The sequence below is a fragment of the Oncorhynchus keta genome, chromosome 34, assembly GCF_023373465.1.
Source record: "Oncorhynchus keta strain PuntledgeMale-10-30-2019 chromosome 34, Oket_V2, whole genome shotgun sequence".
Taxonomy (NCBI): domain Eukaryota; kingdom Metazoa; phylum Chordata; class Actinopteri; order Salmoniformes; family Salmonidae; genus Oncorhynchus; species Oncorhynchus keta.
The window spans coordinates 10,245,125-10,264,677 of record NC_068454.1 but is presented as its reverse complement, the minus strand read 5'-3'; the positions used below and the strand labels follow the sequence as shown (position 1 = coordinate 10,264,677).

At 38.1% G+C, this 19,553-nt stretch overlaps 2 protein-coding genes across 2 annotated transcripts; both read left to right on the top strand.

The window, feature by feature from the left end:
• The first annotated feature begins 4,049 nt into the window (after positions 1-4,049).
• LOC118371363 (protein mono-ADP-ribosyltransferase PARP15-like) lies at positions 4,050-7,687 on the top strand. Its single transcript, XM_035756782.2, has 5 exons — positions 4,050-4,177; positions 5,903-6,197; positions 6,345-6,490; positions 6,623-6,797; positions 6,943-7,687. Exons 3-5 carry the CDS (start codon positions 6,380-6,382, stop codon positions 7,230-7,232), a joined length of 576 nt encoding a protein of 191 aa, XP_035612675.1. The 5' UTR covers positions 4,050-4,177; positions 5,903-6,197; positions 6,345-6,379; the 3' UTR covers positions 7,233-7,687.
• Positions 7,688-10,377: 2,690 nt separating this feature from the next.
• On the top strand, positions 10,378-17,216 carry LOC118371362 (protein mono-ADP-ribosyltransferase PARP15-like). Its single transcript, XM_035756781.1, has 7 exons — positions 10,378-10,514; positions 12,519-12,797; positions 13,125-13,253; positions 13,381-13,539; positions 16,044-16,189; positions 16,312-16,486; positions 16,633-17,216. The coding sequence occupies exons 2-7, from the start codon at positions 12,530-12,532 to the stop codon at positions 16,920-16,922; spliced, it is 1,167 nt and encodes a 388-aa protein (XP_035612674.1). The 5' UTR covers positions 10,378-10,514; positions 12,519-12,529; the 3' UTR covers positions 16,923-17,216.
• Positions 17,217-19,553: the final 2,337 nt, after the last annotated feature.

Sequence of the window (19,553 nt, the reverse complement as noted above, 5' to 3'; positions counted from 1 at the left end):
TATTGTTTGTACAGATGAACATGGTACCTTCAGGCATTTGGAAATAGCTCCCAAGGATGAACCAGACTTGTGGCAGTCTACAATTTCTTTTTGAGGTCTTGGCTGATTTCTTTTGATTTTCCAATGATGTCAAGCAAAGAGGCACTAGGTTTGAAGGTAGGCCTTGAAATACATCCACAGGTACACCTCAAATTGACTCAAATGATGTCAATTAGCCTATCAGAATCTTCTAAAGCCATGACATCATTTTCTGGAATTTTCCAAGCTGTTTAAAGGCACAGTCTACTTAGTGTATGTAAACTTCTGATCCACTGGAATTGTGATACAGTGAAATAATCTGCCTGTAAACAATTGTTGGAAAAATGACTTGTGTCATGCACAAAGTAGATGTCCTAACCGACTTGCAAAAAAAATAGTTTGTTAAACACCTCTTGAAGCTAGGGGGCACTATTTTAATATTTGGAAAAATAACGTTCCCAAAGTAAACGGCCTATTTCTCAGGACCAGATGCTAGAATATGTATTTAATTGACATATTAGGATATAAAACACTCTAAAGTTTCCAAAACGGTCACAATATTGTCTGTGAGTATAACAGAACTGATATTGCAGGCAAAACCCAGAGGAAAATCAAACCAGGAAGTGATTTCTATTTTGAAAACTCCATGTTCCATAGCCTGACTTTGCTCCATTTAAAGGGATATCAACCAGATTCCTTTTCCTATTGCTTCCTCAAAAGTCGTTAGACGTAGTTTCAGGCTTTTATTTTGAAGAATGAGCGAGAAAGATAACATCGCGTCATTGTATGGCCGGGTTCCAGCAGCGTTTTGTTTGGCGCAACAGAGTTTGGGCAGCCATTGTCTCTCCCTCTCCTACTGCAAAAGACAGTTGCGGTTGATATATTATCGATTATATATTTTAAAAACAACCTGAGGATTGATTATAAAAAACGTTTGACATGTTTCATTACAGAAACTATTTGGGATTTGTCTGTGTTGTCGTGACCGCTCTTTTCTCTGGATTTCCGAACGTAACGCGCCAAACAAACTGAGGTATTTTGGATATAAAAATCATCTTTGTGGAACAAAAGGAACATTTGTTGTGTAACTGGGAGTCTCGTGAGTGAAAACATCTGAAGATCGTCAAAGGTAAACTATTAATTAAATGAGCCCTTCACATGGTTTCACAGATATATTCATTATGAAGACAATGTTCAAACCTAACTTCTTCCTTTCTGATATTCTGCCTATTACCAGACATGTAAAAGACAAGCCTGACCTCTCCCCTCTCTGGGCCACAAGTGACTTTTCCCTAGAGAAGAGAGAGGAAAATGCAACTGCCACTAGTATAGTCCAAAAGAAGACATTCTAATGACAAGTATAAAATAAAATAAAACATCTAATTTATCTATGTTACCTAACTAATTCTGATTCAGTTACGACAGAAGAGTAGCCTTTTCTGGGTGTTTGGAGTCATATCTTGTGGGATTGGTAATTATCAGAGAACGATTTAGGGAGTCCCATTGCTTTAGGACTTGGTCAGGTGGTCTAAGGATTTCCCAGTTTAGTGTAATGGGCCAGGAGAGAGCTTAGGGCAGGTAGGGTACAGGCCGGTGCTGATGGAGAACAACAGCACCCAGCAACAGTCAACAAAGAGCTATTTGAAAGTTTAATGCTTAAAACCAGCCAATCAAATTGTTTACAGCAGTATTACAATCAAGGCACAGCAGAGAACAGGGAGAGCTCTGCAGTGTTGATTTATAACATTTGAATGTGCATTGTACAGCAATGTCATAAGGTAACATGAATACAAACCGGCGAGAGGTGGTTAGAATAGGATGGGAGGCAAAAGGTGTCACGTGTAATCCCTCTCCTCTGCTCTATGTCACCAGGCTGCTCATTACGCACACTTGTCACCATCGTTACAAGCACCAGCACTTCATCAGACTCACCTGGACTCCATCACCTGCCTTAATACCTTCCCTATATATGTCACTCTCTTTGGTTCCTTTCCCAGGCTATATTGTTTCTATTTCAGTTTCATGTCTGTGCTTTGTTTGTTTTTCTTGTTTTGTATTATGTTTAGTTTATTTATTCAATTATTCACTCTCTGAACATGCTTCCCGACTCCCAGCGCACACGTTACAAAAAGTATATGTAACCAATAGAGAGTCAGAGTCCTGAGTGTGGGAACAGACATAGTCTGTCCCACGGATGGGTAAACAAGAAAGTTCATGGTCAACAAAGTATGCAGGAGTCATGAAGCAAATAGCAAAATAGCAAAATGCACAAGATAAAAAAATATAGAACGACTTGGGGCTAGCCATTCTAAGTTCAGAGTCACTTGCCCCCACAGTGCGTGTGTGCTGGAGGCGAGCAAAAGCTCGGGAGAGGGGGGAGTGTGGTGGGGGTACCTGTAGCAAACAGGGGGAGACAGGCCAAGGCAGATGGTGAACAGATCACCAGGTGGAATTCAAGCAGCAGTGCAGAAGGCAATGGAAGTAGGTTTCTGGAAGCAGATTTCTTGTAGAAAATGCCAGTCACTGGTCACTGAACAGCGGGGGGGGCTCTGGATTTGGGTAGGGTAGGCTGTAAGAGACACCTGCCATTTATTGGGCTCAAAAGCTTCGACACCTCTCACTTCACACCTCAGTGCTAATTGAAGTTGGATCTGGTCTGTCCGAGCAAACTTGGCAGCATTAAGCATTTAGTTCCCATAAAATAAAATATGTCATTGTAATATACTTTATTTTTTATATATATATCTTTTCTTCTTCCTCTTGGCTTTCAAAATAACATCAGACAAAGAGTTACTCACTCAGATGAAGGCCATAGTCAATGATCTCATGATGAAATGGTTGCCACCGTGCACGCCCAGTTGACTGACCAAGACAAGACGAGGAAGCTCATGGAAAGTGCAACGAGCAGCACCGGGGCTGCTGAGAACCTCGTTCAAGACCCTTTTAATCATGACAAACTTGACCTGTTTGCTAAAAAAACTTGAAGAAGTCAATTGTTATTTCTTATGGTTTCTGTCTTTATGCTTTTATGTGACATTCCATTTGATATTTTTAATTGAGACAATTCAGGACAATTCATTTTTGGGATACAATTCATTCTGTTTGTAAGACATTATAAAAACAATAAGTAAGCTGTTTTGATTATTTTGATCATGTTTCTGGACAATCCAAAAATAAAAAGTCAAATGAATTCTGAACACATGACGCTGCTCTGCATTTGTATGAAAGGTTGTTGCTTAACCCGGTTGACAATTCTAACTTCCAAGAAGAAGAGGTTAAATACATTTAATTAATATCCATAGACATATACACTTAAAGAGTTGGACTTTTACACACATTAAAGTAATAATACATAGTTACTACAGTAATTACCTCAACTTCTGCAATGAACATGTTGAGTTCTACTAGTATGTGCAAATCTAGCATACTCCACAAACATATTCAAGGTATTACAGTTTTCTCAAGGTGGCCATTTTAGCAGAGTGCTGTGAGTATTCTTTTTTTCATTTAACCTTTGTGCACCTAATAGGTTGGAAAATGCACCCCGAAAAAAGAAAGTGCCTGAACTAGACCAATATGTTTTTCTGAAACTTAAACATGTCAATTTGCTGATAGAATACTACAAAATTCAAAGTGTATACTTCTCCCCCCCAAATGTTATGAGGTCCAAAAGGCAGCTCGTTGTACGAATGACCGAGCCCCAAAACGTTGGTGCTAACCATGCTCAAGTGCAGAGCCAGCTAGCCCTGGTGCTAAGGCTGGTGCTAGCCCACTTTACAATGTGTGTGAACATTCACTTAGCCCCAGGCTAAGGTGCAGTGTGAATGCGCCTTAAATAGATGGCTCTGGAACACTGTATTGCAACACCTATTGTGTGTCCGTCAGGCATCACCTCTATGACCCTCCTAACCTGTGAACACAAAACACCAGACAACACTCTATGGCTAAAGTCTTGACTGTGCTTCTCTGCTGTTGGCTATAAGTCCTTCCTGAACCAGGAAGAACATCTATTACTAAAGTAAAAGTGAAAGTTAATCACTTGTCCGCCTCTGCAATTTCCTGCCTGCCACGTTTGAAAGCTGTGTCGACTGTTAGAATCAACACCCTCAAAGTTTGCAGTTTATTCCACATCCTGTTCTGAGACATGGCTAATCGTGAAGTAAGTTATTTTCCTTCCTCTGCGTCCTAGTTGTAAGTTATTTTCCTCTTCTGAGTCCTAGTTGTAAGCTATTTTCCTCTTCTGAGTCCTAGTTGTAAGTTATTTTCCTCTTCTGAGCTAGTTGTAAGTTATTTTCCTCTTCTGCCTAGTTGTAAGTTATTTTCCTCTTCTGAGTCCTAGTTGTAAGTTATTTTCCTCTTCTGCATCCTAGTTGTAAGTTATTTTCCTCTTCTGAGTCCTAGTTGTAAGTTATTTTCCTCTTCTGCATCCTAGTTGTAAGTTATTTTCCTCTTCTGCCTCCTAGTTGTAAGTTATTTTCCTCTTCTGCATCCTAGTTGTAAGTTATTTTCCTCTTCTGCATCCTAGTTGTAAGTTATTTTCCTCTTCTGAGTCCTAGTTGTAAGTTATTTTCCTCTTCTGCATCCTAGTTGTAAGTTATTTTCCTCTTCTGAGTCCTAGTTGTAAGTTATTTTCCTCTTCTGAGTCCTAGTTGTAAGTTATTTTCCTCTTCTGCTTCCTAGTTGTAAGTTATTTTCCTCTTCTGAGTCCTAGTTGTAAGTTATTTTCCTCTTCTGCATCCTAGTTGTAAGTTATTTTCCTCTTCTGCCTCCTAGTTGTAAGTTATTTTCCTCTTCTGCAGTCCTAGTTGTAAGTTATTTTCCTTCTGAGTCTGAGTTATTTTCCTCTTCTGCCTAGTTGTAAGTTATTTTCCTCTTCTGAGTCCTAGTTGTAAGTTATTTTTCTTCTGAGTCTAGTTGTAAGTTATTTTCCTCTTCTGCATCCTAGTTGTAAGTTATTTTCCTCTTCTGAGTCCTAGTTGTAAGTTATTTTCCTCTTCTGCATCCTAGTTGTAAGTTATTTTCCTCTTCTGCCTCTAGTTGTGTTATTTTCCTCTTCTGCCTCCTAGTTGTAAGTTATTTTCCTCTTCTGCATCCTAGTTGTAAGTTATTTTCCTCTTCTGCATCCTAGTTGTAAGTTATTTTCCTCTTCTGAGTCCTAGTTGTAAGTTACTTTCCTCTTCTGCATCCTAGTTGTAAGTTATTTTCCTCTTCTGCGTCCTAGTTGTAAGTTATTTTCCTTCTTCTGTGTCCTAGTTGTAAGTTATTTTCCTCTTCTGTGTCCTAGTTGTAAGTTATTTTCCTTCTTCTGCGTCCTAGTTGTAAGTTATTTTCCTCTTCTGCGTCTGTAACTAAAAGGAATTCAAAGGGCTAGAACACCCAAATCACATCATATTACAACTTGGTTTTCATTACTCTGTAAGTAGTTTAGAGACTGAAATCCATGCTTTGGTTTTGTGTACATGGTCACAGTCTCTTTGTATCATTTGTGAGCCAAAATAGGAGCAGTTTATGCTCTTCATGTCCAAATTATTTTTAAGGACCATTGCTTGAGCAACAGTAGACAAACATTTTTAGACACTTGATGATAATTTTGACACGAAACGCAAAACATTATTAATATTGGAGATATTGACTTGCTTTCGTTTTGGTACAGAAATGATAAAAAGAGACTATGGCTAGGTACACAAAACCAAAGCATGGATTGCTTTCTTACATTCTCCGTAAACTGCTTACAACCTTGTAATTTGGACTTAAACCTGTGTGTTGTACACGGCCATGCCAGAGCTTGGGCGGGATAGGTGCTCAAAGTAACAGAAGTTCAATTACTATCCGACTATAAATATTATTTCACAGCTGACACATATCCTTTTTATTGTTTTTTTAGGTTTCTGGAATGGAGAATATTATAATAACAAATAAGATGAAACTCATTGACTGGCTTCGAGTGGATCCAATGTACATTCTTCAACATCTGCATTGTAAAGCATTATCAAAGACAGGGAGTATCAAAGCCTTATGAGTGTCCCAGAGCCGGAGAATAAAGTCATCAAACTGCTCGATAAGATCATTGGCAAAAAGGAAATGACATGTTGCCAGTTCCTTGATACTCTCAAAGAACATGATGTGAATGAAACATATCCGCAACTTCAGCAGTGGATAAACCACCTTAGACTTACCAGGTACTATGATCTTACATATTACTTGACTCTGTACTCAGAGCTTTATATGGAAAGTGGAGACAGGTGTGATGTAAATAAATATTTTTTAAAAGCCTCCTGTAATGAAGTCTTTATTGGCCCTATGACTGATCTTCTATTGTTGTTCAGCTCAACAGGATAAACTACCTCAAGATTGGGCTGCCATGCCAGCCACCTCCCCTGTCCAACTCTACTCCATCCATCCAGGAAGCCCAGAGTATGATGAAGTCCAAGGCCTGTTCCGGAATACTTGTCCAGACAAGGAAATTAAAAAAGTACCTATTTTCCAAAAGTGACTTCCTATGTACTTATAACTGTAACTGTGCAGCTGTATGTAAATCAAGGTATTGGAAGTTATCGAATTTATTGCCAATGAATGTAATATTAGTTTTGTCTCCTTCCCTTAGATTGAAAGGGTCCAGAACCCAAACTTGTGGAAAAGCTTCGAGATCAAGAAAAAAGACATCAGTGACAGGAATGATCGCTTTCTGAATGAGAGACGTCTTTTCCACGGAACCAGTCACACAAACGTAGGTCACATCAACGACCACGGGTTCAATCGGAGCTACGCTGGAAAAAATGGTAAGATATGCCAGTGGATAAACTCCAAAACAGAAAAGTCTTGCCTCAAGTTGAACTGTATATAACATCTCAAGAATCCTTATATCTAACTAGTTTCTCTCTTCTATGTTAATAGTGTCATAACTGTGTCATAATCTTTCTGCAGATGCAGAGTTTGGAAATGGCACCTACTTTGCAGTCAATGCCAGCTACTCTGCTGCTGATGAATTCTCCAAGCCGGATGGCGAAGGGAGGAAGTTGATGTATTTGTGTCGTGTTCTGACTGGACACTTCACAAAGGGAGAACGAGGGATGATAGAACCTCCATTTAGAGGCGGTTCAGAGATTCGGCGCTACGATAGTACGACAAACGACACAAATAATCCAACAGAGTTCGTAGTCTTCCGCGACTGTCAGGCATATCCAGAGTACCTGATCACTTTCTTAAGGGGCTAGAGCAACTGTTATAACTCAAAACCACTCTAATTTTGAGAACAGCAAAAATAGCCAAAAGAAGTGACAGTTAGTATGTTGAAAGTATTGTACCAACGCCTTGATTTTCTAGATTTAAATCTGTTATTTCCATTGTCATAATATAATTATTGATTTACTGTATGTCCTATAATCTAACAGATTGCATCTTTTAAACAGCAATCTTATTCAAATATCTTCAAAGGGACCATTTTTAGCAGTGCACATATTAGGGTCGGCTGTTGGGATTTTATTTTTATACAATGGTTCTAACATGGTAGCTTTTGCTAAAGCTCAACTAACATATCTTTGTTTACCAGTGTTTTTTCTATGACACATATTAGTCATTCCATTAAATATCCTAGATTAGAGGACATTTTTGTAAAACCATCATTTTATATGACTCATATTTCCATTAAATATAAAAGATGTGTAATTAAGTCGAGTTTTGTGTGATTGTGTAGAATACGTAAATGTAACCCAAACACATTTCCATTGTGATAATTGCATTGTTACTGTATCTGTGTTTCATATCATAAACACGTCTCACCCTGCAAGAGAAACAATTTCAGGAAGATGAAGCCATCATTTGAATTAAACCTGTTAGACCACCTCAACATCATTCATTCCCTCAGGGAGGTACATGCTGTATGTAGCCTGATCTAGTCTCACTGTAGCAGACCTACTGTATGTCTACTGCACATTATTTATGAAAACAGAAGAAAAATAATTACTGAAAAGATGTTTAATAGCTGTGTTGAACGACTACAGAACCACAATGGCTCACACATCAACAGCTCATCCTTTTACAAAGCCAAATATGGTACAGCTAGGCAGCTGCTATAGATCCTGACCATGAGTTGTTTTATCTGTACTGGTAAATCCTGCATTTTTTAAACAGTTGATTTAGCTGTATTAAGGTGACTTAAATAGACACAACACTGATATTAGTCCTTTAAAATACAACTTTTGTGGTTTTAAACCATGAGAGGTGTTGTGGTGTGTATGGTTTTAAACCACTAGAGGTGTTGTTGTGGTGTGTATGTTTTTAAACCACTAGAGGTGTTGTTGTGGTGTGTATGTTTTTAAACCACTAGAGGTGGTGTTGTGGTGTGTATGGTTTTAAACCACTAGAGGTGTTGTTGTGGTGTGTATGGTTTTAAACCATGAGAGGTGTTGTCAGGTGTGTATGTTTTAAACCACTAGAGGTGTTGTTGTGAGTGTGTATGGTTTTAAACCACTAGAGGTGTTGTTGTGGTGTGTATGTTTTTAAACCACTAGAGGTGTTGTGGTGGTGTGTATGGTTTTAAACCACTAGAGGTGTTGTGGTGGTGTGTATGTTTTTAAACCACTAGAGGTGTTGTTGTGGTGTGTATGGTTTTAAACCACTAGAGGTGTTGTGGTGGTGTGTATGGTTTTAAACCACTAGAGGTGTTGTTGTGGTGTGTATGTTTTTAAACCACTAGAGGTGTTGTTGTGGTGTGTATGTTTTTAAACCACTAGAGGTGTTGTTGTGGTGTGACCCTCAACATCATTCATTCCCTATGCTTTTAAACCACTAGAGGTGTTGTTGTGGTGTGTATGGTTTTAAACCAGTAGAGGTGTTGTTGTGGTGTGTATGTTTTTAAACCACTAGAGGTGTTGTTGTGGTGTATATGGTTTTAAACCACTAGAGGTGTTGTTGTGGTGTGTATGGTTTTAAACCACTAGAGGTGGTGTTGTGGTGTGTATGGTTTTAAACCACTAGAGGTGTTGTTGTGGTGTGTATGTTTTTAAACCACTAGAGGTGTTGTTGTGGTGTGTATGGTTTTAAACCACTAGAGGTGTTGTTGTGGTGTGTATGCTTTTAAACCACTAGAGGTGTTGTTGTGGTGTGTATGTTTTTAAACCACTAGAGGTCGATAGAGTCAAAGGTCTGCTTTGTATTTCATAAACAAAACAAAAAGGTTAGAAATTCAGTAAGATCTTGTTGTTAAAAGTGTTTTTTAATTGTGATCGAAACAAACACTTATAGTGTGGACACATCCTTTCAATGACCGATGATGACGCCTTGAATACTGTGTGAAATAACTGTCCTGAAGCTCAGTGTCTCTAAAACATGATATCCATTGTCAACACTGCACATAGTCATTATTGTACATCTCTAGTTTAAAGCCTCTATATGTTATATATGTAAGGGATGATGAATATATACAAGGGACACGACAGGACAAAGACTGACTGCTACGCCATCTTGAATTCTTTCTTATATGTAAGGATGAATGCAGACGCTCTGTACATTATCTGGAAATGATGGACGATGTGGTAGGGATGACACGCTGCCTAATATAAAGCCTATGTGTGTGTTATTTATTGTGTGCTTAACGGCCGTCATGGGAAGAAGTGGACCAAAGCGCAGCGTTGTGAGCGGACATTTTCCTTTCATTCAAAGTGTCGCCAACAAAAACAAGAAACAACCAAAACAACTGTGACGCTTACAAGGGCTATAGTGCCCCTAACAAAAGACAACTTCCCACAACTAACAAAAGGAACAGTCTGCTTATGTATGATTCCCAATCAGAGACAACGATAGACAGCTGTCCCTGATTGACAACCATACCCGGCCAAAACATAGAAATATAGAATATAGAATGCCCACCCAAATCACAACCTGACCTAATCAAATAGAGACATAAAAAGGCTCTCTAGGGTCAGGGCGTAACAGTGTGACTCATCCTCTATTAAACATCACCTCCACTGATATAAAAGGAGTCAGCTCTTATGACCAAACTCTGTCTCGTCTATCAGCTTCAATCTGCCCCTGCGTGTTCATCTGAATTCAGTTCCTATGTGTCAGTATTGAATGTCAAGAGGCTGCAGTGTAATTCTGTAGATTAGATCTCTAAGGAATTTAACACCATGAGTACAGGAGCCTGTCAACATGGACACAAAATTGCCCTTTCTGTGTCAATTCATGTTATTACAATGCCTACAGGCAGTTTTGAACATCCTACTGTATTCATCTGTCGAACACAAACATGGTGAAACGTAATAATGAATCTTAGTTTCACTTCACATATGTCTTACTCATAACAAAACGTGCATTTCAATAGGCTGCACTCTTACAGGCCCGCATGTGTTATTGGCTATACTTACATAAAGGAAGTACGTTTCTCCCATTTCTGTCAGTAAGCGCTCGTTTGCATCAGCCACATAGCTTGTCAGTACGGAAAGTTGTAACGTATCCAGATTTACGTACCAGATCCTGCTCTGTTTAACATCTTGTTGGTAAGTTGACCTTCCTGTTCTGTAGTCTATAAACTGAGATGTGTGAGATATGGCTGCTCCCGCTCTTTAGCTTCACCAGCTGTGGTTCGTCTAGTTTACGGGACTCTATACTTCTCTCATTCCACCTCTCTCACCAAAACGGAAGCGCTTGTACTTTCTCATTCTTCCACAGATACAGCTTATCAACAAAAGTCTATTCCTTTTGTCTTCCGTAGATGTTGTACAGTTTGTAATGGCATGAAATGTTCCCTAAAGAAAATATTCACACATTTTGAATCATAGGATGCAACTCGTCATACCGGCTGTATGTCTGCCTGTTTGAACTCAGATACACATGAAAACATGAAATCATCCTGGGACTCAATAGAGATGTACAAAAACGATATAACATTCAACATGGGTGATTATTTCCTTTAAGTGTATTAAAACAGTAATGATATCAAATATACATCAAATATACTGTATGTCTTGAATAGTGAAAGTAAAAACTACTTTAGAGCAGACTACATTACAATGAGCCCAATGGTTACATCGGACAAACCTTTCAATGTTAATTATGATTATTGATAGTGCACTCAGGTAATATATTCTGTACAGTATTAGGATCACTTCTATCGAACTGTTGACTGTTGTTTTATTGTCACTCATCTTTGACAGCTTTTTCAGATAAGATATTGATATGTTTATATAGTTAGTTGAGTAGTTTAAAGTATATATCATACCCTTTGTTGCATTACAGTATATATCATACCCTTTGTTGCATTACAGTATATATCATACCCTTTGTTGCATTACAGTATATATCATACCCTTTGTTGCATTACAGTATATATCATACCCTTTGTTGCATTACAGTATATAGCATACCCTTTGTTCCATTACAGTATATATCATACCCTTTGTTCCCCTTTGTTCCATTACAGTATATATCATACCCTTTGTTCATTACAGTATATATTACCCTTTGTTCCATTACAGTATATAGCATACCCTTTGTTCCATTACAGTATATATCATACCCTTTGTTGCATTACAGTATATAGCATACCCTTTGTTCCATTACAGTATATAGCATACCCTTTGTTCCATTACAGTATATAGCATACCCTTTGTTCCATTACCATACCCTTTGTTCCATTACAGTATATATCATACCCTTTGTTCCATTACAGTATATATCATACCCTTTGTTCCATTACAGTATATAGCATACCCTTTGTTCCATTACAGTATATAGCATACCCTTTGTTCCATTACAGTATATATCATACCCTTTGTTGCATTACAGTATATATCATACCCTTTGTTCCATTACAGTATATAGCATACCCTTTGTTCCATTACAGTATATAGCATACCCTTTGTTGCATTACAGTATATATCATACCCTTTGTTCCATTACAGTATATATCATACCCTTTGTTCCATTACAGTATATAGCATACCCTTTGTTGCATTACAGTATATATCATACCCTTTGTTCCATTACAGTATATATCATACCCTTTGTTCCATTACAGTATATATCATACCCTTTGTTCCATTACAGTATATATCATACCCTTTGTTCCATTACAGTATATATCATACCCTTTGTTCCATTACAGTATATATCATACCCTTTGTTCCATTACAGTATATATCATACCCTTTGTTCCATTACAGTATATATCATACCCTTTGTTCCATTACAGTATATATCATACCCTTTGTTCCATTACAGTATATATCATACCCTTTGTTCCATTACAGTATATATCATACCCTTTGTTCCATTACAGTATATATCATACCCTTTGTTCCATTACAGTATATATCATACCCTTTGTTCCATTACAGTATATATCATACCCTTTGTTCCATTACAGTATATAGCATACCCTTTGTTCCATTACAGTATATAGCATACCCTTTGTTGCATTACAGTATATATCATACCCTTTGTTCCATTACAGTATATATCATACCCTTTGTTCCATTCCTTACTGTATGCATCTCTTGTAGAGATTTAGACAATGGAATTTCTGAAGTCAAAGAAGACGGATCTGTGCCAGTGGTTATCAACAGACCCTGAGTATATCATTGAAAAGTGTGAGGATATTTTATCAGTTGAACAAGGAAAAGCTGTTTCCAGCCAAGCCACTGCTGTGGAGAAGATCTGCCTTCTTTTGGATGAAATCATGAAACAGGGGGAGGGTGCATGTGAGGCGTTCAATGAGATTCTGCAGAAAGAGAAGGCACATTATCCAGGCCTTCAACAGAATTTCAGCTCGAACACACAAGGTGAAGTAGCAGTATTACATTAACGTTTGTAGTGATTAAAGACATTTAAGCACTTCACAGCGGTTATTAGAAAACATACATTTTAAATGTTTGTCATGTAGCAGACACTTATCCAGAGTGACTTATGGGAGCAATTAGTGTTCAGTGAATTGCTCAAGGGCACATCGGCACATGTTTCACCTAGTAGGCTCAGTGTACATGTTTTACTATACAGAATATAAAATGCAATTGTCAGGTTTGTCAGGCCAGTGTTTTTATTACAGACTGAAAGGTCATGACATACAAAAGGTCATCATCTAACAAGGCAATAACACATTTGTTTTGAAGTGTCATCCAGCCCAACGGTTTACGCGGGTTCCAACAGCACTGTTGATTCCCGAATAGTTACCGGGAACCGAATTAAAAAGGACTTGATCATACATAAAACCATCCAAGCAGGAGGGGTGAATCCATCTGGTGAGTGCTACTATGAATAAGCTAACATGGTCATTCTAATGAAGTTGTGTTGCTTACTAACAGACAGCACCATAAGAAGAACCTAAGACAATTGTATAGTTACTTGGACACAAAATGTATCTTTCAGGAGTGAACCAACCACCCCCAAATGCAAATGTGGTTGCAATCAACAACAGTCATATCTCTGCTGACAAGGTAACGGACAATGACATCGATGGCAGCGTCAATTTGTCTTGGACACAGGCCCCACCTCCAGCCCCAGTCCATCAAGCCTCACAGTGTCCAGGTAAACTATTTAGGCAAGTTTTATCTTCACAGGTCTCAACCTGAGCTGTAGCTGTGTTAGAGAGCAGGGGCCTCATAACTGTTGTGTAAATTTTACACTAAATATCTGCATGCACCATTTCTGAAAAGAAAACAAATATTGAGATTTATAAACTGGGCGCATGTCATACATACACATATTTCTTGTTAGCAATCACAGCTGTGGTAAACTGTGTGCAGGAACAAGCATTATAACTTTGCCTGATGAAGGTCCATCCATCACAACAAAACAACCTGTGACCACATTATTAAGGCAATAAAGAAAGAATCATCCTCATGAAACTGGATCAAATGAAGGCATGAATGTGTCTCCATATTGCACTGACCAAGAGCTTAGTCTTACCCGTAAACCAATCTGTTGCCATTATACTTCAAAAGGTGAACTCATTTGCAATCATTTACTTTTGTATGGCTAAAGTTTTGACAGTGCTTCTCTGCTATTGGCTATAAGTCCTTCCTGAACAAAAAATAACATCTATTACTAAAGTAATAGTGTTAGAATCGACACACTCAAAGTTTGAAATTTATTCCACATCCTGTACTGAGACATGGCTAATCGTGTAGTAAGTTATTTTCCTCTTCTGTGTGCTAGTAGTAAGTTATTTTCCTCTTCTGTGTGCTAGTAGTAAGCTATTTTCCTCTTCTGTGTGCTAGTAGTAAGTTATTTTCCTCTTCTGTGTGCTAGTAGTAAGTTATTTTCCTCTTCTGTATGCTAGTAGTAAGCTATTTTCCTCTTCTGTATGCTAGTAGTAAGTTATTTTCCTCTTCTGTATGCTAGTAGTAAGTTATTTTCCTCTTCTGTATGCTAGTAGTAAGCTATTTTCCTCTTCTGTATGCTAGTAGTAAGCTATTTTCCTCTTCTGTATGCTAGTAGTAAGCTATTTTCCTCTTCTGTATGCTAGTAGTAAGTTATTTTCCTTCTGTATGCTAGTAGTAAGCTATTTTCCTCTTCTGTATGCTAGTAGTAAGCTATTTTCCTCTTCTGTATGCTAGTAGTAAGCTATTTTCCTCTTCTGTATGCTAGTAGTAAGCTATTTTCCTCTTCTGTATGCTAGTAGTAAGCTATTTTCCTCTTCTGTATGCTAGTAGTAAGTTATTTTCCTCTTCTGTATGCTAGTAGTAAGTTATTTTCCTCTTCTGTATGCTAGTAGTAAGTTATTTTCCTCTTCTGTATGCTAGTAGTAAGTTATTTTCCTCTTCTGTATGCTAGTAGTAAGTTATTTTCCTCTTCTGTATGCTAGTAGTAAGTTATTTTCCTCTTCTGTATGCTAGTAGTAAGTTATTTTCCTCTTCTGTATGCTAGTAGTAAGTTATTTTCCTCTTCTGTATGCTAGTAGTAAGTTATTTTCCTCTTCTGTATGCTAGTAGTAAGCTATTTTCCTCTTCTGTATGCTAGTAGTAAGTTATTTTCCTCTTCTGTGTGCTAGTAGTAAGTTATTTTCCTCTTCTGTATGCTAGTGGTAAGCTATTTTCCTCTTCTGTATGCTAGTAGTAAGTTATTTTCCTCTTGTGCCACTGTAACTAAGAGGAAGTCAAAGAGAGAATTCACCCAAATCACAAAATTACACCTTGGTTTCCTTACTTTGTAGACAGTTTAAATACAGTAATCGATGCTTTGGTTTTGTTTGCCTGGCCAAATTCTCTTTTTATCATTCGTGTGTCAAAACTAGAACATATTCTTATTTACATTGATGGACTAGGAACAGTGGGTTAACTACTTTTTTCAGGGGAAGAACGACAGATCTTTACCTTGTCAGCTCAGGGATTTGATGTAGCAACCTTTCGGTTACTGGCCCAACCCTCTAACACCTAGGTTACCTGCCGCCCCAGCAGGTAGACTAGTAACCAACAGGTAGCCTAGTAACATTGCTTGAGCGACAGTAACCAAACAATTTTAGACACTTGCTGATGATTTGGACACAAAACGCAAAAATATTGTAATATTGGGGATATTGACTTGCATTGTTTTTGGGACACATGCTAAAAAGAGACTATGGCTCAGTACACAAAACCAAAACCTGTTTTTTTTAGTTCTCCGTAATGGAATTTATAGTTACAAATAAGGTGAAAATCATTGACTGGCTTCGAGTAGATCCATTCTTCAATCTTCAACATCTGCCTTGTAAAGCATTATCAAAGACAGGGAGTATCAAAGCCTTATGAGTGTCCCAGAGCCGGAGAATAAAGTCATCAAACTGCGGGATAAGATCATTGGCAAATAGGAAAAAAACGAATCTCAATTTCCTTGATAATCTCAAAGAAAGTCATGTGCATGAAATCTATCAACAACTTCAGCAGTCGATTACCACCTTAGACTTACCAGGTACTGTGATCTTACATATTTCTTGACATGGAAAGTGTCTCTGTACTCAGAGCTTTACATGGAAAGTGGAAATGGGTGTGATGTAAAGGCATATTTAAAAATCCTCCTGATCTTCAAGACTGATCTTCTATTGTTATCTCCAGCTCAACAGGATAACCTCCCTCAGCATTGGGATACCAGGCCAGCCACCACTTCTGTCCGGCTCTACCCTATCCAGTCAGGAAGCCCAGAGTATGATGAAGTCCTGAGCCTGTTCCGGGCTACTTGTCCAGACAATACAATTATTAAGGTACCTCTTTTCCTAAAGATACTTTCTGTGTAGTTATAAACTGTAACTGTGCAGCTGTATGTAAATCAGGTTATTGAATGTCTTGCCAATTATTGTAATGTGTTTTCTTCCCCTTCCCTTAGATTGAAAGGGTCCAGAACACAAACCTGTGGAAAAGCTTCCAGATCAAGAAACAAGAAATGGAGGACAGAAATGATGGTATGATCAATGAGAGACATCTTTTCCATGCAACCAGCTACACAACCATAGAACACATCAACAACAACGGGTTCAATCGGAGCTACGCTGGACAAAATGGTAAGATATGCCAAAGAAATAACTTCCAAAAAAGGAAAGTCTTGCCTCAAGTTGAACTGTATATAACATCTCAAGAATCCTTATATCTAACTAGTTTCTCTCTTCTATGTTAATAGTGTCATAACTGTGTCATAATCTTTCTGCAGATGCAGAGTTTGGAAATGGCACCTACTTTGCAGTCAATGCCAGCTACTCTGCTGCTGATGAATTCTCCAAGCCGGATGGCGAAGGGAGGAAGTTGATGTACTTGTGTCGTGTTCTGACTGGACACTTCACAAAGGGAGAACGAGGGATGATAGAACCTCCATTTAGAGGCGGTTCAGAGATTCGGCGCTACGATAGTACGACAAACGACACAAATAATCCAACAGAGTTCGTAGTCTTCCGCGACTGTCAGGCATATCCAGAGTACCTGATCACTTTCTTAAGGGGCTAGAGCAACATGGTAGCTTTTGGGAACTTCAAGTCAGTAAATGTCAGTCACCAGACTCACCACCCATTGCTACGTAGGAGAGATATTTGTTTTTTTAAATAGCAGTTGTGATGGGGTTTCGTACTGCTCAACTAACATATCTTTGTTTTCCAGTGTTTTTTAAATAGCAGTTGTGATGGGGTTTCGTACTGCTCAACTAACATATCTTTGTTTACCAGTGTTTTTTCTATGACACATATTTGTCATTCCATTGAAATATCCTAGATTTGATGGGAGAATAAATGTGTAAAACCATCATTGTTATGACTCATATTTCCATTAAATAAGAAAAACGCATAACTAAGTTGTGTTTTGTGTGATTGTGTAGAATACGTAAATATAACCCAAACACAGATTCCATTGCGAAAGTTGCATTGTTACTGCATCGGTTTCAAACCCTGCAAGACAAACAATTCCAGGAAGATGAAGCCATCATTTAATATAAACCTGATAGACCACCTCAACATCATTCATTCCCTCAGGGAGCTACGTAGCCTGATCTGATCTCACTGTATCACACAAAGCTCTTCTGCACATTATTCATGAAAACAGAAGAAAGAACGAGTCACTGTTATTTTATTGTTACTCTTTAATTATTTGTTATTTTTCTATGTTTTTCTTTTTTTACTTCAGTTTAATTTATTAAATACTTTCTTCACACTTATTTTTCTTAAAACTGCATTGTTTAAGGGCTTGTAAGTAAAGCATTTTACTGTAAGGTCTACTACACCTATTGTATTCGGTGGATGTGACAAATAACATTTGATTTGATTTGTATTACACCTATATGGGTATATGCACATTATTCATGAAAACAGAAGTAAGAAAGAGAGAAAGAAATAAAGCAGGAGACTTTTGAATATACATGTTTCCTTCATATAATGGTTAAATATAGATGCTTACTGTCAATGTCAGCTTACAAAGGCTCAAGGTTTGGTCCCTCAGATACTACCATCCATGTATACCTTGGAGATGAAGTGATTACATGCTTAATTAGCTGTGTTGAATGACTACAGAACCACAATGGCTCACGCATCAACAGCTCATCCTTTTACAAAGCCAAATATGTCACAGCTAGGCAGCTGCTATAGATCCTGACCATGAGTTGTTTTATCTGTACTGGTAAATCCTGCATTTTTTAAACAGTTGATTTAGCTGTACTAAGGTGACTTAAATAGACACAACACTGATATTAGTCCGTTAAAATACAACTTGAGCTCTTGTTGTGGTGTGTATGGTTTTAAACCACTAGAGGTGTTGTTGTGGTGTGTATGTTTTTAAACCACTAGAGGTGTTGTTGTGGTGTGTATGGTTTTAAACCACTATAGGTGTTGTTGTGGTGTGTATGGTTTTTAGAGGTGTTGTTGTGGTGTATATGTTTTTAAACCACTAGAGGTGTTGTTGTGGTGTGTATGGTTTTAAACCACTAGTTTTGTTTATTAAATGTTTTTAAACCACTAGAGGTGTTTTTGGTGTTAAACCACTAGCAGGTGTTTGGTGGTGTGTATGGTTTTAAACCACTAGAGGTGTTGTTGTGGTGTGTATGGTTTTAAACCACTAGAGGTGTTGTTGTGGTGTGTATGGTTTTAAACCATAACATTTGATTTGTGTATGGTTTTAAACCACTAGAGGTGTTGTTGTGGGTGTATGGTATTTAAACCACTAGAGGTGTTGTTGTGGTGTGTATGGTTTTAAACCACTAGAGGTGTTGTTGTGGTGTGTATGTTTTAAACCACTAGAGGTGTTGTTGTGGTGTGTATGGTTTTAAACCACTAGAGGTGTTGTGGTGGTGTGTATGGTTTTAAACCACTAGAGGTGTTGTTGTGGTGTGTATGTTTTTAAACCACTAGAGGTGTTGTTGTGGTGTGTATGGTTTTAAACCATAGAGGTGTTGTGGTGGTGTGTATGGTTTTAAACCACTGAGGTGTTGTTGTGGTGTGTATGTTTTTAAAACACTAGAGGTGTTGTTGTGGTCTGTATGGTTTTAAACCACTAGAGGTGTTGTGGTGGTGTGTATGGTTTTAAACCACTAGAGGTATTGTTGTGGTGTGTATGGTTTTAAACCACTAGAGGTGTTGTGGTGGTGTGTATGGTTTTAAACCACTAGAGGTATTGTTGTGGTGTGTATGGTTTTAAACCACTAGAGGTATTGTTGTGGTTGTATGGTTTTAAACCACTAGAGGTGTTGTTGTGGTGTGTATGGTTTTAAACCACTAGAGGTGTTGTGGAGGTGTGTATGTTTTAAACCACTAGAGGTGTTGTTGTGGTGTGTATGGTTTTAAACCACTAGAGGTGTTGTTGTGGTGTGTATGGTTTTAAACCACTAGAGGTGTTGTGGTGGTGTGTATGGTTTTAAACCATTAGAGGTATTGTTGTGGTGTGTATGGTTTTAAACCACTAGAGGTGTTGTTGTGGTGTGTATGGTTTTAAACCACTAGAGGTATTGTTGTGGTGTGTATGGTTTTAAACCACTAGAGGTGTTGTTGTGGTGTGTATGGTTTTAAACCACTAGAGGTGTTGTGGTGTGTATGGTTTTAAACCACTAGAGGTGTTGTTGTGGTGTGTATGGTTTTAAACCACTAGAGGTATTGTTGT

What these genes read in the sequence shown, in the direction of transcription:
- LOC118371363 (XM_035756782.2), top strand. Translation starts at nt 6,380, where the DNA reads ATGCCAGCCACCTCCCCTGTCCAACTCTACTCCATCCATCCAGGAAGC. An exon ending in CAGACAAGGAAATTAAAAAA is followed by an intron (nt 6,491 to 6,622) that starts GTACCTATTTTC and finishes TCCTTCCCTTAG; the next exon opens with ATTGAAAGGGTCCAGAACCC. An exon ending in GAGCTACGCTGGAAAAAATG is followed by an intron (nt 6,798 to 6,942) that starts GTAAGATATGCC and finishes ATCTTTCTGCAG; the next exon opens with ATGCAGAGTTTGGAAATGGC.
- LOC118371362 (XM_035756781.1), top strand. Translation starts at nt 12,530, where the DNA reads ATGGAATTTCTGAAGTCAAAGAAGACGGATCTGTGCCAGTGGTTATCA. An exon ending in AGGAGGGGTGAATCCATCTG is followed by an intron (nt 13,254 to 13,380) that starts GTGAGTGCTACT and finishes TGTATCTTTCAG; the next exon opens with GAGTGAACCAACCACCCCCA. An exon ending in TCAAGCCTCACAGTGTCCAG is followed by an intron (nt 13,540 to 16,043) that starts GTAAACTATTTA and finishes TGTTATCTCCAG; the next exon opens with CTCAACAGGATAACCTCCCT.